Source organism: Suncus etruscus, chromosome 4, assembly GCF_024139225.1.
Source record: "Suncus etruscus isolate mSunEtr1 chromosome 4, mSunEtr1.pri.cur, whole genome shotgun sequence".
In the NCBI taxonomy this organism is placed as follows: domain Eukaryota; kingdom Metazoa; phylum Chordata; class Mammalia; order Eulipotyphla; family Soricidae; genus Suncus; species Suncus etruscus.
Genome location: NC_064851.1, coordinates 76767775 through 76795434, shown reverse-complemented (window position 1 = coordinate 76795434; position 27660 = coordinate 76767775). Strand labels below are relative to the sequence as shown.

Genomic DNA, 27660 nt, shown 5'->3' with positions numbered 1-27660 from the left:
CCAGGAGTACCGTATTTTCCGGCGTATAAGACGACCCCCTAATTTTGCAGTTAAAACATAGGTTTAGGCCTATATTCGCTGTATCAGACAGAACGTTCCTGTGCTGCAACTGCATGTACCACAGTGAGCCCATCACAACAAGCAAAGGTTCAAAGGTTCTACTGTCATAGACTTCCTCTCTGACTCTGGCCAATCTGAGCAGGCTTTTGACAGTGTAGATTCGGTACAGAACATTGTCTAATTTGCATGCATCAAAAGCCTGCTTGGATTGGCTGAGTTAGAAAGGCGGGTCCGAGCAGCCTTGCAGTGATTGGTGCAGGATCGAGTTGGAAAATTCGTTTCGTGGCAATATTCAGATAATTTTCGTTTAGCGGCATATTGAAACGATATAATCAGCTTATAAGACAACCCCAGATTTTCGATTGACTTTTTTTTGTTTCAAAAGTCATTTTTTTTTTTTTTTTTTTTTTGGTTTTTGGGCACACTCGTTTGATGCTCAGGGGTTACTCCTGTGCTCAGGGGTTACTGTGTGTTCAGAAATCGCCCCTGGCTTGGGGGGACCATATTGGACGCCGGGGGATCGAACCGCGGTCCATCCTACGCTAGCGCTTGCAAGGCAGACACCTTACCTCTAGCGCCACCTTCCCGGCCCCAAAAGTCATCTTATACACTGGAAAATACGGTAACTCTTGAGCATCAGCGGGTGTGGCCCAAAAAATCAAAACAAAAAAAAAAACACAAACAAAAATTATTTTTCTCTCAGTGGGAGAAGCACACCAAATAGCCTTAGGGGCCAACAGAGCCATACTTGTGTGGGAAGGCTCAGCCTAGGCCTCACTTATGCTGAGATATGCTCTACCACTGGCCCTAAAGTTAGTGCTAAATGCCAATGAACGGTTCTCCCTTGTCTTCCTTCTCACTTTTTTCCCTCCTTTATATCCCTTCCTATCTGGCAAGGTCTTCACTGAAGTCCCAGAATCAGTTTTGGTTTATCTCAGCATAGTGCACTGAGTTGCTCCAAGCCCCCTGCTACTTAATTGTCTTTATGTAGCCCATTTAAGCAATACCGCCTTCCCCCTGGCCTGCCCAGTGTGACATTGTGTAACAGGACACATCTGAGTGGCTAAAACATCTCGTTCTTTACGGGGAGTTTGCCTTGATACTCCTTTCTGTGCTTTCCGTCAACGGGATGACAACTTTGTGCCCTGCAGGAAACATGGAAGTTGCCCTCTCACTTGATGCAGGACAGACTGGTAGTCATTTAAATAAAATTAATATGTACTCCGACAAGCTCTGCAGCATTGCAAAACCTTTGTACCAGTAACAATGACTTTGCCTGAGGCCTCCTAGGCTATTTGGTTAGAAGAGAAAAGAAAGGAAAAGTACCTTTTCTCTTACCATACTGGATATTGGTCTGTGTTGAGAGTTATTTTCTGATATGCCATCAGTTGTAGAATCTGTTATTTTTACTGGAGGCAGCCATGTACTACGTGAACCTTGTTGGCACCCTTGACTTCATTCCTTTAAATCTTCCTTTTGGCTGAGTTAGTGCTCTCTGAAGAATGTGTGAACAGCCACGCCTGTGGGATAAAACTGATCTCAGGGAGGGCATATTTAGATAAAATCAGCTGTTCCGACTTTATTATTTATTTATTTTGGTTTTGGGGCCACATTCAGCAGCATTCAGGGGTTACTCCTGGCTCTGCACTCAGAAATCACTCCTGGCAGGCTTGGGGGACCATATGGCATGCCAGGGATCAAACCCAGGTCAGTTATGTGCATGGCAAACACCTTAACTGCTGTGCTATCACTCCGGCCCCTGCTCTGACCTTTTGAGATGTGCTGGTGATGAGGTCTTGAGAAAGGGTGAATATTTATGAGAATTTTTGTCAACAATCATAGGCAATTGCAGATCCTGGTCCTGACCACGTGGAGAAGGTGAAGGTGGGGAGCTGAGTATTTGCAAGGGTGCCTGTGGCGCCTGGAGTTTGTGTGGTGCTTGGTGACCTTCCTGCAGCTGGACAGAGAGCAGGAACTGCAATATGACAGCAGAGACCCAGCTGCTCTCTAACCAATTGCACTGCAGCAGGCATAGTGTTAATTAGGGGATGTTGGCAGTGGTGTCCACTTCCCTCCTGTACAGAAAATGGTACTCTGGGGTGGAGTTGGATTGTAGCATGAAACAGACAAGTTTTCCTGATTGCTGCAGGAGATGTGAAGACGCAGAGATGATTGGGGTGCTTTGGTGCTGGGCAGTGGGAGCACAGCTTGAAAAATTGGCTTCATTGCCATGAGAAGAATGAGGATTCTGTGGTTTTGCTCTCCTGAGGGAGATTTGGTTTGAACCCAAGTTTCAATGTGACGGATAGAAAAGTTACCTGACCTGGTTGCCCCTTCTCCCCTTCTTCCTATTGTTGATTTTAACTATCAAAATCTTTGTTTTGTTTGTTTGTTTTATTTCTTTTTGGGGCTACGCTCAGCCATGTTGGAAACGGCTAATCCTGGGGATGTTTAGGGATGTGGTACCAGAGCTTGAACCTGACAGGATTGAACACTGGGCTCCCACACGTGATGCATGCACTTATCCTGTTGAAATCTCTAGCCAAAATGTTATAAAAACCATTTTTCCAGCTTCACTGAGGTTTGACAAATGAAAAATTGCATGTAACTCAGTGTCTGTCCTGACTTCCTTTATTGGTAAACTGGGACGAAAGTAGCCTGGAGGCTGGAGAGAACTCAGCAGGCTGAATGCATGCTCTGCATACTAGAAGCTCATTCCCTGCTTTCTACTGCATGATCTTGGATTGGAGGGAGTGAGACCCCAGCTGATTGTATGTGGCCCCCTCAAAGCCAAACAAAATCTTGGGTGAGAGAAGCTTTTGTCAGGGTCAGCCCAATGCCTGGCATGCAGTATGGGGGACTGCATGTGTCCCTGGAGACCTTAATGCCACTCATCTCCACACAAGTTGGGGTTATAGGTCCTGTACACTGGGAAACTACCAGCTTCCCAGTCAGCAGAGCTCTAGATTGGCCTCTGCCTGCCCCTGTGCCCCAGTTCCTTTTCCTGCTAACCTTGCATGTCCCTAGTCTATACATGAACTTGCAAATGCTTTCTAGAGCTGCTGTGCTCCATATCTTGAATGTCATTTTCCCTTGTATGAGTCTTTCCAGTGGCCCCTCTGCCTTTCCATCCAGCTGGGGGTTTGGGGCAAGCAGGGAAGTGGTCTCCCCTTTTCATTTTTTTTTCTTTTTTTCTTTTTTTTTTTTGTGGTTTTTGGGCCACACCGGCGATGCTCAGGGGTTACTCCTGGCTGTCTGCTCAGAAATAGCTCCTGGCAGGCACGGGGGACCATATGGGACACCGGGATTCGAACCAACCACCTTTGGTCCTGGATTGGCTGCTTGCAAGGCAAACGCTGCTGTGCTATCTCTCCGGGCCCCCCTTTTCACTTTCTGATCAAAGAGTCACAGTGGGACTTGGATTTAGGTGATAAGCTGCCAGCTGCAATGGCATTGGGCTGGGGCTCAGGGAATCTTCTTTCTGTACCTTTACTGAGTCCCACACCATTCCACATTCCTCAGCAGTGGCTGCCTCCTGACTGACGATGCATCTTAGGCAGTGAGAAAGGGACACAGTGCAGGTGCAGGTGATGGTCCATCCTCATGCCTGACTGCTGTGTTTCTGCCCCTGTTGTCCTCTTATCAGCTCCTGTTTTCTTTTCTTTTTCTCTCTCTCTCTTTCTTTTTTTTTTGTGGTTTTTGGTTTTTGGGTCATAACCGGCAGCGCTCAGGGGTTACTCCTGGCTCTACGCTCAGAAATCGCCCCTGGCATGCTCGGGGGACCATATGGGATGCCAGGATTCGAACCACCGTCCTTCTGCGTCTAAGGCAAATGCCTTACCACTGTGCTATCTCTCCAGCCGCAGCTCCTGTTTTCTTATTGGATATACACAGCCTGTAAACATTCTTTTTGTTTTGTTTTGTTTTTGGGTTACACCCAGCAGTGCCCAGGGTTTACTCCTGGCTCTGCGCTCAGAAATCGATCCTGGCTCAGGATACCATATGAGATGCAGGAGATCGTATGTACATCCATCCTTGGTCAGCCACATGCTAAGGCAAACATCCTACCTCTGTACTACCACTCTGGCCCTCGGGGCAGTTTCTGAGCGCAGAGCCAGGAGTAACCTGAGCACCACCAGGTGTGACCCAAAAGCCAAGGGGAAAAAAACCAGAATTATTTATAGCATGATTTGAGTTTTTTTTGGTTTGTTTGTTTTGTTTTTTTTTTTTGTTTGTTTTTTTGGCCACACCCGTTTGACGCTCAGGGGTTACTCCTGGCTATGTGCTCAGAAATCGCCCCTGGCTTAGGGGGACCGTATGGGACGCCGGGGGATCGAACTGCTGTCCAACCTACGCTAGCGCTTGCAAGGCAGACACCTTACCTCTAGCGCCACCTTCCCGGCCCCCTGTTTGTTTGTTTTGTTTTGTTTTTGGGCCACACCTGATGGCGCTCAGGGGTTACTTCTAGCTCTGCACTCAGAAATTGCTCCTGGCAGGCTTGGGGTATATGGGATGCCAAAGATAGAACCAGGGTCCATTCCAGATTGGCTTCATGCAAGGTAAATGCCTTACAGCTGTGCTGTCACTCCGGCCCCTTGATTTCAGTTTTAAATAAAACATAAAATTGCATACTCCATTGAAATTTAGTAATCAAAGTTACTGTGATGCTTTGAGAAAAATGCATAGCATTATATTCCTTGTTGCCGTTATATTTGTTTTGTGATTGGCTTTTGAGCCCATACTTGGCAAAGATTGGGATTACTCCTGGTGGTGTTCAGGGTATTTTATGTTGTATATTGTATCAACAGGATCACAGCAAAGCAAGGCAAGCTCCTTTTTTTTTTTTGTTTGTTTTCTGTTTTTGTTTTTATTGGGTCACACCTATCAGCGTTCATGGGTTACTCCTGGCAGGCACGGGGAACAATATGGGATGCTGGGGTTCGAACCATTGTCTGTCCTGGATCTGCATGCAAGGCAGATCCAAGCAGTACTCCCTACCGCAGTGTTATCTCTTTGGCCCCCCACAGTTGGAAATTGAAATGGGGCAAAGGCCTAGTGTGCGTGCTTTTTTTGCAGGAGACTTAAATTTGATCAAGTGATCTTTCAGGAGGAACCTCTAAGCACTGATGGGTGTGACCCAAACACAAGCAGAACTGTGAAACACACCAGCCCACACAACTCAGTGACATCTATTTTGGGGGAGGGGGGTGAGGGGTTGTCATACCCCTCTGCGCTCAGAAATCACTCCTGGCAGGCCAGAGGACCATGTGGGATGCTGGGATTCGAACCACCATTTGCCCTGGATCGGCTGTGTGCAACGCAAATGCCTTACCGCTGTGCTATCTTTCTTTTTTTTTTTTTTTTTTTTTTGGGTTTTTTTGGGCCACACCCGTTCGACGCTCAGGGGTTACTCCTGGCTATGTGCTCAGAAATCGCCCCTGGCTTGGGGGGACCATATGGGACGCCGGGGGATCGAACCGCGGTCCTGATCCTTGGCTAGCGCTTGCAAGGCAGACACCTTACCTCCAGCGCCACCTACCCGGCCCCTGTGCTATCTTTCTGGCCACTACTCAGTGACATGTTCTAAAATATAGACAAAAGTTTGTAGGTGGCATCTTACAAAATCTCTACAAAAATATTTAGAGCTATATCTTCAAAGATACTGGTACTTCTCCTCATCTTATCCTTAACTAGTGGGAAGTCAGCTTTGTCGTTTGTGGGCCTCACCTGCCAACTACCCATAGAGAAGGGTGTCATGAGTGTTCTTCCAAATGTTGCTCTTACATTTGTACCTTATAGACTCTCAGCAGGACATAGTGTCAGCTTTATTTGCTGGGGCAGTTGTAGTCAGGGGCTAGCTCTGTACCAAAACTTATGATGGATGGGGCCGAAGTGAGAGCCTAGCGGTAGGGCATTTGCCTTGCATGCTGCTGACCTGGGACAGAACAGAGTTCGATTCCCAGCACGTCATATGGACCCTTGAACCTGCCAGGAGTGTTTTCTGAGCATAAAGCCAGGAGTAACCCCGGAACGCCGCAGAGTGTGACCCAAAAACTAAAAGAAAAAAAGCCCATAATGGAATCTGAGACCTTTAAACCCTCACCCCACCACAAACATACACATGTGGCAAAAAATACACAAAATAACTCAAAGGGCTCTTATAAATCTACATTTTCTAGTAGCCATATTTTTTTAAATGTGATCATGATGGCTGAAGAAATGGCTCAAGGGGCTGGAGCACATGCTTTGCATGCAGGATATCTGGGTTCAATCCCTGGCACCATAGGAGATGATCCCCGAGTACCACCAAGAACATTAATGAGCTACTTGACATTCTGTCGCTATGCTTTGTCTTTGAAACTCAGTGAGCACTTCACCCTCAGCCTCATGTGGCTAGTGGCTGCTACCACGGACAACACACATCTGTTGAGACCTCGGGAATCCTAAAGCCTCATCTGGGGCCCTTGGAATCCACAGGCTCCATCGTGAGTCGGTCCTTTCATTTTGTGGCTAAAATGTGGAAGGACTAACTAAGCAGAGAGCATCCCGTCTGGGGTTTTGGCAGGCCTTGGCTTTCTCAAGTAAAGTAAATTCTTGCTCTGACAGAGGCACTCAGTTGAGGCTGAGACCTACTATGTCCACACCATCCTGGAGACAGCTCCTGGTGGGTCCCAAGCAGTGAAAAAAGAACTAGAGAGTTTAGTTCTCCTTGAAGCCACACAGCTTTACTGAGCCAGGAGGAAGGTGGATGTGGGGGAGGGTGTTTGTGGGTAGCAGCACTCAAGAAATCAGACAATAAATCAAGCCTTTGTCTTTGTTTTTTCATGTAGTGGAATAGAAGATGAACTCACCTGATTTCAGTGAAGATGTAGAAGAAGGTAAAAAAAAATAATTCTCAGCCCAGTCCTTTCTGGAGTTGCTTGTGGGGATGGGTGTGTGTGTGTGTGTGTGTGTGTGTGTGTGTGTGTGTGTGTGTGTGTGTGTGTGTGTGTGTGTGTGTGTGTGTGTGTGTGTGTGTGTGTGTGTATGTCTGGAGTTGCTTGTGGGGATGTGTGTGTGTGTGTGTGTGTGTGTGTGATGATCATTTTCCTTTTTCTTCAGGGGCATCTTTCTCTCCCTGTCCTTTTTCACATTTCTCTCCCTGTCCTTTTTCACATTTCCTAAATAAAAATACTTGGCTGGAGAGATAGTATGGAGGTAGGGCGCATTTGCCTTGCATGCAGTAAGACGGTGGTTCGAATCCCAGCATCCCATATGGTCCCCCATGTCTGCCAGGAGCGATTTCTGAGCACAGAGCCAGGAGTGCTGTCAGGTGGTGCCCAAAAACCAAAACAAAAACAAAAACAAAAAAAACCGTAAAGCAAGTGAAAAAAGTGTAGCTCATTTGCTCCTATCTCCCTCCCCTTTGATGTGAATATTTTCCTTCTCTTACCTTGTGACCTCTGTGGTCCACATCTGCTGCCTGGAATATAAATGTTCTTGTCTTATGCTGCTTTTGCCCACATCCCTGTCTGCGATGTGGATCGATCTCTCTCTCTCTCGCTCACTCACTCACTCACTCTCTCTCATAAACTTGCATTATTTTAATGTCCTTCTGAAATTTTTGTTTGTTATTTTTTGGTTTTTGGTTTTGGGCCACACTTGGTGGCATTCAGCTGTTACTCCTTGCTTTATGCTCAAAAATCACTCCTGGCAGACTTGAGGACTATATAGGATGGCAGGGATTGAACCTGGGTTGGGCATGTGTAAGGCAAACGCCCTACCCACTGTGTTATCACTCTGGCCCATTATCAATTTTTTTCCCCCTGCAAAGTACTAGTCCTCTCTTCATCCTGGTTTCCCCCAAGAAATTGGGTGTGAACTCACTTTCCACAGCGGGCAGAACCAGTGGAACCCAAGTGCAATTTGATGGCCACCTCGTGGGCTAGTGAGACTTGAGGTCTGTAGTTGGCCAGGGTTCATAGCAGACTCATCCATCTATAGTTCCCAAGTGGGTAGAGAGGACAGCAGTGGAAGCCACACCACTCTTCTCCCCACTGCACAGAAACCACCCAGGGACCCTATATCCTTCTCAGATCAAAGCTTCCTCACCACCAGCAGAGAGCCCAATGCCACTTGTCACTCAGCCTACTGAAGAAAGCATAGGAAAAGAGTTTCCACCTTTCTTGGAATACGGCTTAGGATGTGCCCTACCCATAGGAGGCTTCTTTGCTTTTCTCCCCCCCACCCCCACTCTCTGTTTTTGGGATACTCCCAGTAATACTCAGGGCTTATTCCTGGCTCTGCATTCAAGAAGCCCCTGATGAAGCTCGGGAATCATATGGGACGCTAAGATTGAACTGGGAGTGTCAGGCACATGTAAGGCAAGGACTTTACCTACTGCACTATTGCTCCAGCCCTTCTTCCCTAACATAAAATATTATTTTATTTTTCGCTTCTTTTTTTTATTTGTTTTGTTTTTTGGGCCACACCTAGCTGCGCTCAGGGGTTACTCCTGACCCTGCTCAGAAATCACTCCTGGCAGGCACGGGGGACCATATGGGATGCTAGGATTCGAACCACCATTGGTCCTCGTTGGCCACTTGCTGTCTCTCCGGCCCCCATAAAATCTTTTCTGAGTTATAAAAGAAAAGTATATTGGGGCCGGAGCGATAGCACAGTGGTAGGGTGTTTGCCTTGCTGACAGACCCAGGACGGACCTGAGTTCGATCCCCAGCTTTCTATATGGTCCCCCAAGCCAGGAGACATTTCTGAGCACATAGCTAGGAGTAACCCCTGAGTGTCACCGGGTGTGGCTAAAAAAAAAAAAAAAAAAAAAAAAAACACTTCAAAAAAGGGAAAGTATATTCTAATTTGATTTTTTTTAATTTTTATTTTGATCATAACGACTTACATATCTTTCACAGTAGTATTTTAGGTACATATCAACATTGAATCAGGGGGGAATACCCATCACCAAATTTGTCTTCTCCCCTTCCCAATTCCCCTTCTGCAACCCATATACCCCACCATCACTCCCCGAACTGCTAGAGTAGGTGGTCCCCACTTTATCCAGCTCACTATTAGTGATCATATATCTGTTTGGACCTGGTATCCTCCCCTGTTTCCCCTCTATTTAAGAAGCGGAGCTACATAAATCGAGTTATGTGGCTTTGTTTGAAGGAAAGAAAAGCAATAGATTTGGGTACAAAATAAGAGAAAAAAATAGTCAAATATGCTGAAAATAGGCGGAGTCCTTCCAGAGGATTTCAACCTCAGTTTGAGAGAGGATGTGATAAAGGCAATTGAAACACCACCACAATACAGAAAAGAAATATCAAATTAAGTACCCTGTGAGCACCACAGCAATAAAGATGAGCACCACACAACGGACTCAGTTCTGAAATCAGCTTATGCTGGAGTGCAAAAAGAAAGAGAAAGATAAGATAAAATAAAATAAAATAATATTGGAGACGTCAACTTCAATCTCAACACTAATATAAAGACGTCAAAAAAATCGATCAATCGATAAATAAATATGTTAATTTGATCTTTTTATTAGATCATACATTCACATTTTCAAGAATAAAAATATATTTTACTTCTAATTTTCATCTCTTTTCTAGCCATAAACCTTTTGTAAGTATCCTATGTATTAGCTATTTATTAAAAATTGTTGGAGGGCCCGGAGAGATAGCACAGCGGCGTTTGCCTTGCAAGCAGCCGATCCAGAACCAAAGGTGGTTGGTTCGAATCCCGGTGTCCCATATGGTCCCCCGTGCCTGCCAGGAGCTATTTCTGAGCAGACAGCCAGGAGTAACCCCTGAGCACCTCCGGGTGTGGCCCCCCCAAAAAAATAACAACAACAACAAAATGGGTGTGGCCCAAAAAAACAAAAACAAAACAAAATTAAAATGTTGGGGCCGGAGAGATAGCATGGAGGGTAAGGTGTTTGCCTTTCATGCAGAAGGTCATCAGTTCGAATCCCGGAGTCCCATATGGTCCCCCGAGCCTGCCAGGAGCGATTTCTGAGCATGAAGGTGCCTGCCTTGCCTGTGCTAGCCTTGGACCGACCGTGGTTCGATCCCCCGGCATCCCATATGGTCCCCCAAGCCAGAAGCGACTTCTGAGCGCATAGCCAGGAGTAACCCCTGAGCGTCACCGGGTGTGGCCCAAAACAAAACAACACAAAAAAAATTGTCTCTGTAGGGGCCGGTGAGATAGCATGGAGATAGGGTGTTTGCCTTGCATGCAGAAGGACAGTGGTTCAAATCCCGGTATCCCACATGGTCCCCTGAGCCTGACAGGAGCGATTTCTGAGCGTAGAGCCAAGAATAACCCCTGAGCGCTGCCGGGTGTGACCCAAAAACAAAACAAAACAAAACGAAATTGTCTCTGTAATAATGGAACTGGAGCCATAACACAGAGGTATGGCATTTGTCTTGCATGCGGTCAATCTCGATGGACCCTGGTTCAATTCCCAGCAACCCATATGGTTCCCTTAGCCTACCAGGGGTGATTTCTGAGCTCAGCCAGGAGTAACCCCTGAGCATTGCCGGGTGTGACCCAAAAACGAAAAAAAGGTCTCTTTGGGTCCAGAGATGTAGCTCAGGAGGAGAGTGTTTGCCTAGCACCTTCTCCTCAAAGCTGAGATTGCATTTGTTTTTCTCGTTTCATTTCTCCTCCCTCCAAAGACATTTGTTTCTTAAATTTTGGGACATGCCTGGCAAGGTGCAGGGGACCATATGCAATGCCTAGAATCAAACTTGGGTCAGCAGAGTGCAAGGCAAGCACCTTATGCTCTGGATTTTCTCTCCAACTCCTTCAAATGACTTTGAGGGGGAGGGGTTGGGTCACTCCCAGCAGTGCTTCTGGCTTTGTGCTCAGGATTACTCCTGGCAGTACTTGGAGACCATATGGAATCCCACGGATTGAACCTGGGTCGGCCTCCTGTAAGGCAAGTGAGCCTACCCACTGTACTATCACTCCCTCCCCTCTCAAATAACTTTAAAAATCAGTTTTGAATAAATGTGTTAGAAGCAGGGCTTTTTTGGGGTTTTTTTGGGGGGAGGGGTTGGGTCACACTCGGCAGCGCTCAGGGGTTCCTCCTGGCTTTATGCTCAGAAATCGCTCCTGGCAGGTTCAGGGGACCATATGGGATGCCGGGATTCGAACCACCGTCCTTCTGCATGCTAGGCAAACACCCTACGTCCATGTTATCTCTCCAGCCCCTGAAGCAGGATTTTATCATAAGAGTCCCATCTTGTGGGATGATAGAGATGGCTGGGTTGGAGAGAGGAGTATTTTGTTGTTGTTGTTGTTGTTGTTGTTGTTGTTGTTGTTGGATCCACTTAGTGATGCTCAGAGACTAGTGCTGGGTCTGAGCTCCAGGACCACTCCTGGCATTGCTCAGAGGACCATATGGGATGTTGGAGATCGAACCCAAGTTGACTGTAAAGGCAAGTGTACTATCATGTCAGCCTGGAAAGAGGAGTTTGATTGTCACTGTGTGTAAGGGTGTGTCTACAGCTACCCTACTGCTCTGATCCTTTGAGCCCATTGGTCTTCTCACTGAGCCCTATTTCTTCTCTGCCAGTTCTAAAAATTAACACTGTGAAAGTGGAGACAGAGGCTGAAGATGCTGCCCTGGACTGCTCAGTGAATTCCAGGTCTTTGGAGAAGCATCCTCTGGACACTGTCTTCACTGCCCTCCAGGAATCCAGCAAGAGAAAGCAGCTGAGCAGCGACAGCCAGCCAGAATCTATTCCCAGTGTGAAGAGGCGGCGGCTGATTCCCGAGGTAAGCACCAGCCTTTCTGCAGGCTCTGTGAGCTCCAGCACTTTAATTCAGTGCTCATTCTCTCCTGTGGTCACAGGCAGCTGCTAAACCATCAGCCATGAGAATCCTTTCACAAAAGGCTCTTCCGCTGAAGTTTCAAGAAGGCCTCTCTGTACCTGAAATTCTTGTACATATTTGGGCTTACTGTAAAGTTTGGACATTGTGCTGCTTTGCTCCCTAGGATGTGTTAATGGCAAGGCTACCATGTTTCATACAGTACAAGCTTTTACATAGATTCCTTTTTTTTTTTTTTTAACTAGCCTTACCGAAGCAAGGCCTCAAAAAATTGGTTACGACTCAGAATTGTTCCTCTCCACGGAAATCTTTAGTAAAAGGCGAAAGATTGGGGACCGGGAAGGTGGCGCTACAGGTTAGGTGTCTGCCTTGCAAGCGGATGGACCGCGGTTCGATCCCCCGGTGTCCCATATGGTCCCCCAAGCCAGGGGTGATTTCTGAGCGCGTAGCCAGGAGTAACCCCTGAGCGTCAAATGGGTGTGGCCAAAAAACTAAAAAAAAAAAAAAAAAAAAAAAAGGCGAAAGATTTATGCGATCTGAAGAGAAACCAGAACATTACATAGATTCTTAAAAAGGTTAAGAGTTAGCAGGTTTAGGGACTGGAGTGGTGGCACAGAGTGGTAAGGTATTTGCCTTGCTGGCGCTAGCCAGGACAAACGGTGGGTCTATGGGATGCTGTGGATTGAACTCTGGTCAGTTGTATGCAAGTAAGATTTCTACCCTTTACTATAACCCAACTCCCTTTCAGAATTTGTAAGCTCCTGTAGGAAGGCATTGGGTGAATTCAAGGCACGATTTTCTTTGAAATTTAATGCATTAGTTAATCAATAGACATTAAAGCAATTTAGCAATTTTATGAAATTATAGTATATGATGATTTTTCTTTCTTTCTTTTTTTTTTTTTTGCTTTTGTTTTTGTTTTGGGTCACACCTGGCAGTGCTCAGGGGTTACTCCTGGCTCTATGCTCAGAAATCGCCCCTGGCAAGCACAGGGGACCATATGGGATGCTGAGATTCGAACCACCGACCTTCTGCATGCAAGGCAAATGCCTTACCTCCATGCTATCTCTCCAGCACCCCCTTTTTTTGAATGATTTTTCAAAATAGTACCAATCCTGACTCGTAGGGAATATCCTTCCTTTATCCTTCTCCGGACAGAGAGATAGTACAGTGGTAGGACACTTGCCTTGCACAGGCTGGCCCAGACTGACACATTTGATTCCTGACAGTCCATTTGTTTCCTTGGGACCCACCAGAAGAGATCTTTGAGCACAGAGTCAAGAATTAGCCAGGAGTACAACTAGATATGGCCTCAGAACCAAAACCTAAAACCTATATATTTTCCTCCTAGATATTCTCTGATTCTTACATGGACTTCTTTTTTTTTTTTTTTTTTTCCTTTTTGGGCCACACCCGGTGACACTCAGGAGTTACTCATGGCCATGCACCCAGAAATTGCTCCTGGCTTGGGGAACCATATGGGACGCTGGGGATCGAACCAAGGTCTATCCTGGATCAGCTGCATGCAAGGCAAATGTCCTACCACTGTGCTATCGCTCTGGCCCCCCATAGACCTTTTTTAAACATTTATTTATTTACTTGTTTGTTTGTTTGTTTGTTTGTTTATTTATTTATTTTTTGGGTCACACCCGGCAGTGCTCAGGGGCTATTCCTGGCTGTCTGCTCAGAAATAGCTCCTGGCAGGCACGGGGGACCATATGGGACACCGGGATTCGAACCAACCACCTTTGGTCCTGGATCGGCTGCTTGCAAGGCAAACACCGCTGTGCTATCTCTCCGGGCCCTTATTTTATTTTTTTAAATTTGGGTCACACCTGGTGATACTCCTGGCTCTGTGCTTAGGGATTCCTCCTTGCAGGTCTCAGGAGACCATAACTGGTGATAGAGATTGAATCCCAGTCAGATGCATGCAAGGGAAATGTCCTACTTGCTGTACGTTGCTCCTGACCCTGTGCTGTGTTGTTTTTTTGGGGGGTGGGGGGCACACCCAGCAGCACTCATGGCTCTGCTGGCTCCTGCACTCTTTTTTTTTTTTTTTTTTTTTGGTTTTTTGGACCACACCCGGCGGTGCTCAGGGGTTATTCCTGGCTGTCTGCTCAGAAATAGCTCCTGGCAGGCATGGGGGACCATATGGAACACCGGGATTCGAACCAACTACTTTTGGTCCTGGATCGGCTGCTTGCAAGGCAAATACCGCTGTGCTATCTCTCCGGGCCCTGGCTCCTGCACCCTTACTCTTACTCCTAACAACTACTACTCTTACTTACTTACTTACTTACATGCTCCTGGCATGCTCAGAAAACCAATGGGATGCCGGGAATTGAATCCGGATCCATCTTGGGTTGGCTTTGTGCAAGGGAAACTCCCTACTGCAGTGCTATCTCTCTAGCTCCCTCCCCACCCCCCCACCCCCGCCATGCTGTTTTTATTTGGAGGACAGAAATATCATCTCATTTTGTTTGTATTGTTGCAAACACACTGAATATCTCCCAGGCATCAGTTATTGGGATATAGCTTGAGATTTCTACAATAATTTTCACAATAAACAAATATGTTTTTTTTTTTGTTTTGTTTTTCGGGCCACACCCGTTAGATGCTCAGGGGTTACTCCTGGCTACGCGCTCAGAAATTGCCCCTGGCTTGGGGGGACCATATGGGACGCCGGGGGATCGAACCGTGGTCCTTTCCTTGGCTAGCGCTTGCAAGGCAGACACCTTACCTCTAGCGCCACCTCGCCGGCCCCAATAAACAAATATGTAATGTGGCCATTCCTATTTTAACTGAAGGTGTTAGTTCAGTACCGGACTGGACCTGGAACTCAACTGGTGGCCCTAAGGGACATTGCAAGAGGTTGAGTAGAGCCATGGATTATGTACTGCTCTGATAATGCTCCATCTCCCAGGTCCTTCTCTTTCTTTCTCACTCCAGGTGCTTTGGGGTCTTATCCTGCAGTCATGATAGTATATTCTTATCCTACTGCACACTGACATGGTATAGGCGTGACCTAGAGAGTCAAAGCCTAGGACAGTTACTCCATCAAATGATTTCCCTGTGCCTCCCGGGCCATATGCAGAGACTATCAGATGCTCCAGAAATACTTGTTTACTAGCTCAAAGGACCCTATGGGGTGCTGGGGATTTAAACCTGGGTCTGTCATGTGTAAAGCATGCACTATCCACTGTTCTATCTCCAGTCTTATATCTGTTAAGCTTTTTAGGGGAGTGTTCAGGGAGTACTCTTGACATGATGCTTGTGGTTGTTTTTGGTGGTACATAGTAGGGTAGGGAGACAGAGTTGTGCCAGGGATCAAACTAAGCCATTGAGCGTTCTCTCTCTCTCTCTCTCTCTCTCTCTCTCTCTCTCTCTCTCTCTCTCTCTCTCTCTCTCCTTCCTTCCTTTCTTCTCTTTACTCTCCTCTCCTTTCTCCTCTCACCTCTCTCTGTCTCTCTCTGTCTCTCTTTCTATACACACACACACACACACACACACACACACACACCTCTGGCAGCTCTCAGGGGTTACTCTTAGCTCTGTGCTCAAAAATCACTCCGGGGGCCTGGAGAGATAGCACAGCTGCGTTTGCCTTGCAAGCAGCCGATCCAGCACCAAAGGTGGTTGGTTCAAATCCCGGTGCCCCATATGGTCCCCCGTGCCTGCCAGGAGCTATTTCTGAGCAGACAGCCAGGAGTAACCCCTGAGCACTGCCGGGTGTGACCCATAAACCAAACCAAACAAAACAAAACAAAACTGCATGCAAGGCAAATGCCCTTACCGCTGAGCCACAGCTCCGGCCCCAAGTTGGAACAATCTTAAAGGTCATTGAAGTCTAGCAGCCTCACAGGACAATAAAAAAAAAACCAACCAACCAACAACAACAACAAAAAAATCACTCCGGGCACTCAGTGGCCATGTGGGATGCCGGAGATCGAACCCTGGTCAGCTGTGTGCAAGGCAAATAAATGCCTTACCTGCTGTGCCATTACTCTGGCCCCCTGAGCTATCTCTCAATCTTTCTCTTTAGGCCTACAGCTGGTCATCTTCTCTTTTTGTGGGGGGTTGGGGAAGCTACACTCAATAGTAATTCAGAGCTTGATTATTATTGGTGCTGTACTCAGAGGTCACTCCTAGTGGTGCTTGGAGGAATCATATACACAGAGATGTGGTGCTTGGAATTGAACAGTGGTTGTGACTGAAACAGCCACATGCAAAGCTATACTACCTCTCTGGGCAATTAAGCTGGTCTGTAGATAATGAAGTCAAAAGTTGTAATGAGTGCCTGTGGATATGCCTCAAAGTAGCAGAGTACGTGCATGATGTGTGAGTCTTGAGTCCAAGTCTTGGTACCCCATTCATTCTTCCTTCCCCATGCTTCACTGCTGGACCTTGGCACTCCATCGTGAGAGTGATCCTCAGACAGCCCCTATTCCCAGTGCCACCAAAAGTGCCTTTAGGAGAGTCAGGATTGAGCTGTGAACATCACCAGTTGTAGCCTTCGCCCAAAAGAAGAAAATCCAAAAAAAAAAAAATGAATGAATGAAAAGCAGTGAATAGGTTAGGAGGTTAGGCACTATCCTCACCTCCATTATTTGGGAGGGGTTGGCGTATGATCCTGGCTTCTTAGAAGCCATCTCAGTCATCCTGCCCTCAAATCTAGTGAATTCCCTACTCTCTGCTATGCTAAATGTGTGCTGAGTGTGAGGTGCTCCTGCTCTCCAGTACTGTCAGCCACTCATCATCTATGACACTAAATTTAGTGATTCCTCTTAGATTAATTCAGAGTCTCAGGAGGATGTTTCATGTGCATGCTCACAGTGATCCAGTCTCTGGGATATTAGCCAGCTGTGTCTGGAATTTCCTCCCTTATAGTCTGCTTTCCACTCCCTGATGGGCCAGTTCCATTGCTTACTCAGTGTCTGTCTTCCAGTGAGATATGGAAGCCTTTCTGCTTAAGCCAAGCAATAGTGGATGAGTGCAGTGCTCTGATTCTATTCTGGCTTGAGGAGGCATTGCACAGTCCAGCACCGTGGTCAAGTTCACATATAGTTAGAAGACGATCCTCAGAGCATTGGGAATGGTGTCAGCCAAACACATTGTGCCAAGTAGGACAGAATTAAAGATTCCTTAATGGGTGAGCAGAGATCTTATCAGCATCAGTAAATGCAGCCCATCAGTCCCAGCATCTCCATGCTGCCTTGACAGCATTTGTGGGATTAATGGGAGGCCTAAGAGGATAGGACACCCCTCTGGGTAACTAAGAAGCTTCTCCTTGGGACCTGTGCTGTGTGTGCTATTGATTGATGCATCCCAGACTCTGGAAGGGAGGAATGTTGCCCTCTACTGGGACTCTCACTGAATTTTTCATACAAGTGTGTCAGCCAAAAATGTTTCTATTGATGAAGTGTTTCTAACCTGCATGGTAGAATGGAAGTGTTCTTATTAATGAGGCTGAGTGTTGAGAATTAGAGAGAGGATTTCCAGTTCTCTTATGCTCTGGCCTACAGAGGGACAATTTCTGGTTGTCAGTTTGACTGTTCATTCAGAAACCTTTCCTTATGCTTATTTTCCACTCTGGGTCCCATATATGTGACATTTGAGTTCCCAGTGGTCTCTGCCTGTAATCTTCTTTATTTATTTTCATTGTTGTTGTAGTGGTGGCTTTTTGTTTTTGTTCTTAGGCCACACCCAGGAGTTACCTGGCTTTTTGCACTCAGGATTCATTCATGATAGTACTCAGGGGATTTTATTTGATGCCAGGGATAGAACCTGGTCAGCTGCATACAAGGCATGTGCCCTGCCCGCTGAACTATCTCTGTCCCTCTGTTGCTGTTGGTGATTTTATGTTTTTGTTTTGTCTTGCTTTGTTTTCTGTTCAGAGGTGCTCAGTGTTCGCTTCCAGCTCTGTTCTCAAGCTCCCTGCACTGCTGGGGGGACTATTTGATATTAGTAATAGAACCAGGGACTCATGTACTCAGTCCATTGAACTATATCAAGTCCAGAATCTTATTTTAAAGAAATTAGTGGAATAATTTCTTTTTTCCTTTATTATTATTATTATTATTATTATTATTATTATTATTATTATTATTATTTTGAGGGGGCCAATGGTCAGGAGTTACTTTTGGCTCTGTACTCAGGAATTACTCCTAGTGGGGCAAACATCTGATGCTGGAATCTAATCCAGGTCAGCCACAAGTGACTGACTGAAGGCAAGTGCCTTCCTGTTGGACTATCACTTCAGGCTCCATTTTCATTTTTAAAATGAGTTAATTAGCTTATCAGGGAGCAGGGAGCAGGTTGGGTCTCGTCCAGTAAGACTCCTTTTCTAAAATCACTCCTAGTCTGATCTATTTTTGGTGGGCAAAGGTTTTCTTTTTTCTTTTTTTTTTTCTTTCGATTTTTGGATTTTGGGCCACCCCTGGGAGATGCTCAGGGGTTACTCCTGGCTTTGCACTCAGATATTGCTCCTGGCTTGGGCGACTATATGGGACGCCAGGGGATCGAACTGTGGTCTGTCCTAGGCTAGCGCAGGCAAGGCTTGTGCCACTGCTCTGGCCCCTGGGCAGAGGTTTTCTTTGTATTTTTGGGGGGCAAGAAGGTTTTGGGTTGTGCTCAGGGTACTACAGGTGGTGTTCAGGTTATATACTCTGTTAGAAATTGCCTTATCTGCTATACTGTCTCTCTAGCCTTAGGATATTTTTATTTAGTTGTTTGTTTTATGGGACACATCCAGAGGTGCTCAGGTTATGTGTCTCCTCACTCAAATGGTGCATGAATAAATCATAGTCTACCCTTATGTCCTGCACTATCTCTCTGGGTTGGCTTTTTTTTTTTTTTTTTACCAGTTGTATTTCCTTTACTCCTTGGTATATGTGCTGCAGGAGTGAGCATATCCCTCCTTGTGCTGGCCATCATTTATCATATAACTTCATCTTTAGATTTTTAAACCACAGTCCCAAACATAGGGATCAAAGTGATTTTCAAGATTGGGGGGGGGGGGCGGGGTCACACCCAGTAGCACTCAGGGCTTACTCCTGGCCCTGCACTCAGAAATTGCTCCTGGCAGGTACAGGGGACCATATGGAACACTGAGATTTGAATCACCATCTGTTCTTTATCAGCTGCTTGGAGGCAAATGCCCTATTGCTGTGCTATATCTCTGGCTCCAGGAATTAAGATTTTTTAACTGTGTACTCTTTAACTACCCTTTCTCTCCTACTGTACTTTTTTTTTTTTTTTTTTTTTTTTTGGTTTTTCGGGCCACACCTGTTTGATGCTTAGGGGTTACTCCTGGCTAAGCGCTCAGAAATTGCCCCTGGCTTGGGGGGACCATATGGGATGCTGGGGGATCAAACCGTGGTCCTTCCTTGGCTAGCGCTTGCAAGGCAGACACCTTACCTCTAGCGCCACCTCACCGGCCCCTCCTACTGTACTTTTTAACTTAGAATAAATCAACAGAACTGTAAACAATTTGAATATCCTTTGAAGCAATAGTTGTATTGAATTCCTCCCCTGCCTTCAGCCTTTAGGAGCAGCAATACCCTGTGAGTGACTGTTTCTTGTAGAAAGTCACGACTTTCTGTTCTGGTTTAGAATAAAGATGCCCAGAGTTAGATAATAGAACCATATGGTAATATTTCTTTTTTGTTTGTTTGTTTTTTTGGGCCACACCTGGCAGTGCTCAGGGCTACTCCTAGCTCTGTGTTCAGAAATTGCCCCCCCGGCAGGGTTGGGGGACCATATAGGATGCTGGGGATTCGAACCACCGTCCTTCAGCATGCATGGCAAATGTCCAACTGCTATGCTATCTCTTCGGCCACCGCCCCTTTTTTTTTTTTTTTTTTTTTTTGGTTTTTGGGCCACACCTGGCAGCGTGAGATGCCTTACCTCCAGGCTATCTCTCCTGCCCCGGTAATATTTCTTTTTTTTTTTTTTTTTGTTTTTGGGTCACACCCAGCAGTGCTCAGGGATTACTCCTGGCTCTACGCTCAGAAATCGCTCCTGGCAGGCACGGGGGACCATATGGGACGCCGGGATTCGAACCACTGACCTTCTGCATGAAAGGCAAACGCCTTACCTCCACGCTATCTCTCTGGCCCCGGTAATATTTCTTATGTGGTCATTATGATACAGACATGGGCTCCATTTTATTTATTATTTTGGGTTATTTGGGTTTTTGGGGAGTTGGGGCACCTGATGGTGCACAGGGTTTGCTCCTGATTGTGCTCAGGAATTATTTCTTGTAGGCTCAGGGGACTGTGTGAGATGCTGAGGATCAATCCAGGTTGGCCATGTGCAGGGCAAACACCCCTACTCCTGTACTATCACTCTGGCCCCCTGCAAGGAATTTTTTTAGCCCTGTGCTATTTCTTCAGCTCCAAGAATGGTTTTATCATAAGGTTCCTAATAGTTAAGCAGCTTTTTTTTTTTTTTTTTTTTTTTGCAATGTTTGTCACCAGCAGAGGAGGAAAAAAAATACTAACCTTTCCCTAATTTGAGTCAGAGAATTTTGTTTTCTATAAGAGAAGGTTGGGCTGTGGAGAGATCAAAGGGCTGAGTGTGGACATGTGGGAGGGCTCAGGTTTGACCCCTGGCACCGTTGTGACCCACAAAGCTGCTAGAAGCAACCTCCGAGCACTGAATTGGGAATAGCCCCTAAGTATTACCTGGTCTGGTCCTAAAAATGGAAAGCAAAGAAAGGGAAAGGAAATAAAAGAGGATGTCTAGGGGTAGAGCAAGAAACCTAGTGATAAGAGCACATGCTTTGAGGCTAGGAAGGTGGCGCTAGAGGTAAGGTGTCTGCCTTGCAAGCACTAGCATAGGACCGACAGGGGCGATTTCTGAGCGCATAACCAGAAGTAACCCCTGAGCATCAAATGGGTGTGGCCCAAAAACCAAAAAAAATTAAAAAAATAAAAAAAGAGCACATGCTTCCCATATATTTGGCCCTGGATTCAGTCTTTGGTACGAGAGATAAATAAAATTGAATGAAAGCAATTTAAGTGAAATATAACATGGACAGTTTAGAAGGAGGGAAGGTTTCTGTGTTCCTGTGACCTTGCTGATTGTTTCTAAACTGGTCCTACCTGTGCCTGCCATCTCACTGCTTGCCTGCCCCAATAAATGAACTTCTTGAAGTACTTGTATTTTTCACGTTTTTTCCAACACTTTTCAGACTGCAAGCGAACACTTAATTTACTGGGTTTTTTGTTTTTTGTTTTTTTTACTGACAGTAGTTATCTGAAAGCTTAGGAGAAACACTGGTTCTGCATGGAAGAGATAAACTTAGGTCAGACATTATCTTTCAGACTCTTGTTACTCAGTAGGTAGGTTTTTAGAAATGCAGTCAGTTTTGAGAAATGCCTATTCTCATAAGACTTTAGGTGAGTCTTTGTATGCTAGAATGCTAGAGCTGAGCCCAGGATTGAAAAAACCAACTGGGCTGAAGAGATAGTACAGAGGGTAAGGCGGTTTTGCCTTTCATGTGACTGACCTGGTTTTGACCCCTGACATCCCACATACACTCCCAAGCACTGAGTACTACCGGGATTGATTCCTGGGTGCAGAGCCAGAAGCATTGCTGAGCATTGCTAGGTGTGACCTAACAACAAACAACCAAACCAACAAAAAAGCAGCAAGCAACAACAAAAGGATGTTAGAATTAAAGAGAGAAAAGCACTGGATTGGGGACCAGAAAGGCTAGAGCACATAATTTGCACGATGGAGCCCAGTTCCATCTTCCACACTCCATAGCTCTCTGAGCACTGCCAGATATGGCTCAAAGCATTGCATTGGCTAGATGAAGCCAACAGTAGTTCATGTCTCATTTCCCTTCCTCCACCACTACGTGTGTCCATGGAGTTAAGAAATTCTGTACTAGCCACCTGTGTTTGTCTTTTTGTTTTTGTTTTTGTGCCACACCCGGCGGCGCTCAGGGGTTATTCCTGTCTATCTGCTCAGAAATTGCCCCTGACAGTCACGGGGGACCATATGGGATGTTGGGATTCGAGCCACTGTCCTTCATGGAAGGCAAACGCCTTACCTCCATGCTATCTCGGTGGCTCCATCACCTCTTTTACTTAACCAAACCATCAATAATATATTTCAGCAGGGGATTAGAGAGAGCACAGTGGGCAGGCACTTGCCTTTCAATTGGCCAACCCAGGCTCCATCCTCAGCACCCCATATGGTTTCCCAAGTATTTCTGGCGTGACCTCTGATTACAGAGCCAGGACTAAGCCTTGAATACAGCTGGATATGGCCCTGAAAACAAATACACATATTTCAGTAAGTTTGGGGATTAAGTTCAACATTTGTTTTCAGACAAGTTCAAGGAAATCGTTATTTCTGACAGAAACACAATGGACGGTATTGTGTAGACCAGTGAAGCTATTCCATTCTAGGTAGGCAACATCTCCTCCCCACACACCACCACCACTTCTTTGTTGCTTCTTCTCACATTAGTAACCAATCATTAATCTCCTCTTTGCCACTGCAGAGTGGTTTACATTCTCTAAAATTTTATGAGAATGGAAATGTATAAGAGCAATTACTGGTCTGCTTTCTTTTACTCCATGATTATTCAATCACTTCCCCCCTCCCTTGGTGATCATTGCTGATCTGCTATGCAGACTGCAATTTGCATTCATTTGGTTGCATTATTTTGGTTGGGGGATGGGGATCCAAAAGAGTAGAACTTCAAGATCTGTCGTGTGAGTGGAGCCAAGGTTCAGATCCATGGCCTCATGCGTGTAAGCACTCGACCACTGAACTGTCCCCCAAGGTTCCCATAATCATTTTAGAAATGTATCATATGTTATTTCTTTATTAGGGGTAGGGTGGAGCCAACATTGTGGTCAGGGGTCTTTACTGATGGTGCTAAGAGCATATGTGGTACTAGGGCTAGAACTGGGGTCAGCCAACCACATGCACAACAGGAGGTTTAACCTCTGCATTGTCTCTCATCCACATGTGTTATTTCCTTTTCTTGTTGTTTGTTTTGTTTTGGGGCCACTCCTGTCAATGCTGAGGGGTTACTCCTGACTCTGTTTACATGCATTATTTTTATTACTTAATACTGTTCTGTTTGTGACTGTAATAGTTTTCTTTTTAATACATTTAATAAAAATTTGTAGGGCCACTTTTAAATAAGGAGACAAAGGGCCTGTAGTACAGCGGGTATGTAAAGTTTGCCTTCCACACAGAATGTGCCATCGCCTACAGAGTGACCCTTGAGCACAGTTGAATGTGGTCCAAACAAAACAAAACAATCAGATAGAATGGCTGTGGACATCTGGGTACATATCATCTGGGTATGTGTGTGAGAGAGAGAGAGAGAGACAGACAGACAGACAGACAGACAGACAGAGAGACAGAGAGACAGAGAGAAACAGAGAGAGAGAATATTAATATTTAGGAATTAAATACCTGGGCCATAGGGTCCATGTAGTTTTTCTTAAAAACCGTTTTCCAGGGCCCGGAGAGATAGCACAGCGGTGTTTGCCTTGCAAGCAGCCGATCCAGGACCAAAGGTGGTTGGTTCGAATCCCAGTGTCCCATATGGTCCCCCGTGCCTGCCAGGAGCTATTTCTGAGCAGACAGCCAGGAGTAACCCGTGAGCACCACCAGGTGTGGCCCAAAAACAAAAACAAAAAACCGTTTTCCAAATTGGATGTTCCACTTTTTAATTTTCTTGTATGGTCCCGACATTTTGTCTTGTACTGTACCCCATTTATGCTGGAGCCGATGTTGACAGCCCACTATAGGTTTTCATGTGCATGTGACTAATGAGCTTAACTGACAATTAGATATTTTCTCTGAAGTGGTTGTGAGATCATTAATTGGATTATGGCATTATTAAATTTGAGGACCCCAAAATATATTGAATTCAAGACCTCTGTCGGAGAAGTGATTCACCAATATTTTCTTTTAGTCTGGGCTTTTTTTTTTTTTACGCTTTTAGTAATCAGTAGATTCTATTCTTTCTTGTTTGTTTGTTTTTGTTTTGGGCTACACATGATGGTAGTCAGGGCTTACTACTGACTCTGTATTTGGGAATTACGCCTAGTGGGGTTGGGGACCCATATGGGATACCTGGAATTGAAACTGGGTCAGTTTCATACAAGGCCAGTGAGGAGACAGGGCCTGCTATTTCCCAAGCCCCTGCTTCAGGGCTGCCAGCCTCCTCGGTGGTGGCTGCTCCCATGCCTCTTGGAACTGCCCTGGGCACCTGCGTCTTAGACTTGTCAGACTGGGAGCTGGGTGATGAGGTGCAGCAGGGATTTGGAGGAAGGAAGAGGCGAGGCAGAAGGTTTGTGTTCGGATTTGCACACCTGCCTGGGCCCAGGGGCAGGGAAGCGTGCCTGTAGGCTGCAGCGGCCATCAGAGCTGTGTGGGCCGCTGAGTCAGAGTGGCTCCTCACGCACTGTCTGTTTTCTAGGCACTCCTGGCTGGCATGAGGAACCGGGAGAACAGCTCACCCTGTCCAGGCAATGGGGAGCCAGCAGGCAGAGGCAGGAACTCGGGCTCTGTGTGGCCAGGGGAGGAGGAAACCTGCAACGACGGGTCCACCCCTTCCTACAAGAAGCCCCTGTATGGCATCTCTCACAAGATCATGGAGAAGAAGAACCCACCCTCGGGGGGCGAGGTGCTGGGCACCTACGAGGCCAACGCCAGCAACAGCCCCTCCCCTCTGCGGCTCCTCAATGAATCCCAGAAGCGGGATGGTGGAGGTGGGCCCACCACGCCTGCCGAAGGGGACCCCAACCTCTATTTCCTGCTGCAGAAGATGTTCTACATGCTCAACACCCTGTCCTCCAACATGTCTCAGCTGCACAGCAAGGTGGACCTCCTCTCGCTGGAGGTCAGCCGCATCAAGAAGCAGGTGAGCCCCGCCGAGCAGGTGGCCAAGTTCCAGCCGCCCCCCGAGTACCAACTCACGGCCGCCGAGCTCAAGCAGCTGGTGGAGCAGAGCATGTCGGGGGGCGACCTGGCCTGCCGTCTGCTGGTGCAGCTCTTCCCCGAGCTCTTCAACGACCTGGACTTCTCCCGGGGCTGCAGCGCCTGCGGGTTCGCCTCCAAGCGCAAGCTGGAGTCGCTGCACCTGCAGCTGATCCGCAACTACGTGGAGGTGTACTACCCGTCGGTGAAGGACACGGCCGTGTGGCAGGCCGAGTGCTTGCCGCAGCTCAACGACTTCTTCAGTCGCTTCTGGGCCCAGCGCGAGATGGAGGACAGCCAGCCGGGCGCCCAGGTCCCCCCCAGCTTCTTCGAAGCCGAGCCGGTGGACCCCGGCCACTTCCTGGACTCCAAGGAGCAGGAGGAGGTCCTGTCCCTGGACCGCAGCAGCACCATCGCCTCGGACTACGTGGTGGACATCCAGGACCTCACCGAGTTCCTGGACGAGGCGTCCACGCCCGGCGAGTTCGCCGTCTACCTGCTCCATCGGCTCTTCCCCGAGATCTTCAGCGCCCCGAAGCCCGGAGAGCCGGCGCTCTATAGCTGCTACGGGGACGTGGGCAAGCGGCCGCTGGACCCGCAGCGGCTGCGCATCATCCGCAACTACACGGAGATCTACTTCCCCGACATGCAGGAGGACGAGGCGTGGCTGCAGCAGTGCATCCAGCGGCTCAACGAGGAGCTCGACAGCCTGGGGCCCGACGGCGGCGGCAGCGAGGGCGAGCCGGCGCGCGACGACTGCTACGACTCCGCCAGCCTGCCCGACGACGTGTCGGTGGTCAAGGTGGAGGACAGCCTGGACGGCGAGCGGCCCGGCCGGCGCTCCAAGAAGATCTGGCTGGTGCCCATCGACTTCGAGAAGCTGGAGGTGCCCCCGCCGGACTTCGAGGTGCCGGGCGCCGCCGACTGCCTGCTGAGCAAGGAGCAGCTGCGCAGCATCTACGAGAGCAGCCTGTCCATCGGCAACTTCGCCTCGCGCCTGCTGGTGCACCTCTTCCCCGAGCTCTTCACCCCCGAGAACCTGCGCAAGCAGTACAACTGCAGCGGCTCGCTGGGCAAGAAGCAGCTGGACCCGGCGCGCATCAAGCTCATCCGCCACTACGTGCAGCTGCTCTACCCGCGGGCCAAGAACGACCGCGTGTGGACCCTGGAGTTCGTGGGCAAGCTGGACGAGCGCTGCCGCCGCCGGGACACGGAGCAGAGGCGCTCCTACCAGCAGCAGCGCAAGGTGCACGCGCCCAGCCCCGAGTGCCGGGACCTGGCCGGCTTCGCCCTCAACCCCGAGAGGTTCCGGGAGGAATTCGAGGGGCCCCCGCTGCCTCCCGAGAGGAGCAGCAAGGACTTCTGCAAGATCCCCTTGGACGAGCTGGTGGTGCCCACCCCGGACTTCCCGGTGCCCCCGCTCTACCTGCTGTCCGACAAGGAGGTCCGCGAGATCGTGCAGCAGAGCCTCTCGGTGGGCAACTTCGCAGCCCGCCTCCTGGTCCGCCTCTTCCCCGAACTCTTCACGGCCGAGAACCTCCGGCTGCAGTACAACCACTCCGGGGCGTGCAACAAGAAGCAGCTGGACCCCACGCGCCTGCGGCTCATCCGCCACTACGTGGAGGCCGTGTACCCGGTGGAGAAGATGGAGGAGGTGTGGCACTACGAATGCATCCCCAGCATCGACGAGCGCTGCCGGCGCCCCAACCGGAAGAAATGCGACATTTTAAAGAAAGCCAAGAAGGTGGAGAAGTGAAGTGAGGGGCAGCCCCCCCCCACCCACCACCCCTGGGGGTCCGAGTGCCTCCCGAGCACGTGTACAGCGTCCACAAGCACGCACCTTAATGTCGTGGGGAGTGGCATTCTCCATTTGCACACGTAAACAGCCACCCGGCCACCAGAAACGAGCCTCGTGTTTGGTCTCTTGTCCTTCCTACTTCTGTCCTCTCTTCCCAGGTGCTGTGGCCAGAGGTGGTGGAGGGCCCAGATGTAAGAGCAGAGAGGCTGGGAGTTAGGGGGACCTCTCTTCTTGGCTGTGTCCACCATTCCCTTCATCGTTTGAATTACCAATCCAGCAGCTCTTTTGTTTTTCTTCCAACATTTCACATCTTCCATTTTTTGTCACCCCCCCTTTTTTTTTTTAATTAAAAAGAATCCCATCCCCCCCTTTTTTTTTTTCAAATCACTGGTCTCTTTGAAGGCCGTTTTAGAAAAGAATATTAGTTATTTGGGATGAAGTACTGTAAGAGGATTTCTATTGCTGGGCTCTATTTTTGTTAAGATGGTTTCTGATGTACGACATTGTCAGAAGTGCCATGTCAGGGTATGTTGGCACGGGCATGGCTTCCGGTGACCCACCTCACTGACCTTTGCTTTTTACTTCTGATCTTGGAAGCTCCTGCTGCCCTGTGGATGCTGCGGAGGAGGGCAGGGAGAGCAGGGTGGTCCCTCCCACGATAGTCCCCCTTCCTGTGCAGTGCATGGAAGGGGCCAGGCATGGCTGGACCAGGTATTGCTGGGCGGGTACTGTGGGATCACGCTCTCATGAGAACACTGGATGATGCTATGATGCTATGAATGTAGACAGACGTGCAGGCACGTGCACCGTCTTCATCTGAGCTCTGCCCTCCCATGCCTCCTCCCTCTTGGCATGACGATGCTGAGTGAAGATTACGTACATTTCCTGGGAAACTGTTGTGGGGAGCTTCTGGTTAGGTTTCACAACGGGCCCCTTGGGACCCACCAAAAACTGTTTACTTGCCCCGGGTGTGCTTTCTGAGAGACCGATGGCAGGTGCCTCACCAGCCCTGG

General features: G+C 47.9%; 1 protein-coding gene and 1 pseudogene across 1 annotated transcript; one reads left to right on the top strand and one right to left on the bottom strand.

Annotated features, from left to right (window-relative positions):
- The first annotated feature begins 6901 nt into the window (after positions 1 to 6901).
- BEND3 (BEN domain containing 3) lies at positions 6902 to 26963 on the top strand. Its single transcript, XM_049771171.1, has 3 exons — positions 6902 to 6938; positions 11636 to 11838; positions 24350 to 26963. Exons 1-3 carry the CDS (start codon positions 6902 to 6904, stop codon positions 26603 to 26605), a joined length of 2496 nt encoding a protein of 831 aa, XP_049627128.1. The 3' UTR covers positions 26606 to 26963.
- LOC126008231 (uncharacterized) lies at positions 12136 to 12244 on the bottom strand (annotated as a pseudogene).
- Positions 26964 to 27660: the final 697 nt, after the last annotated feature.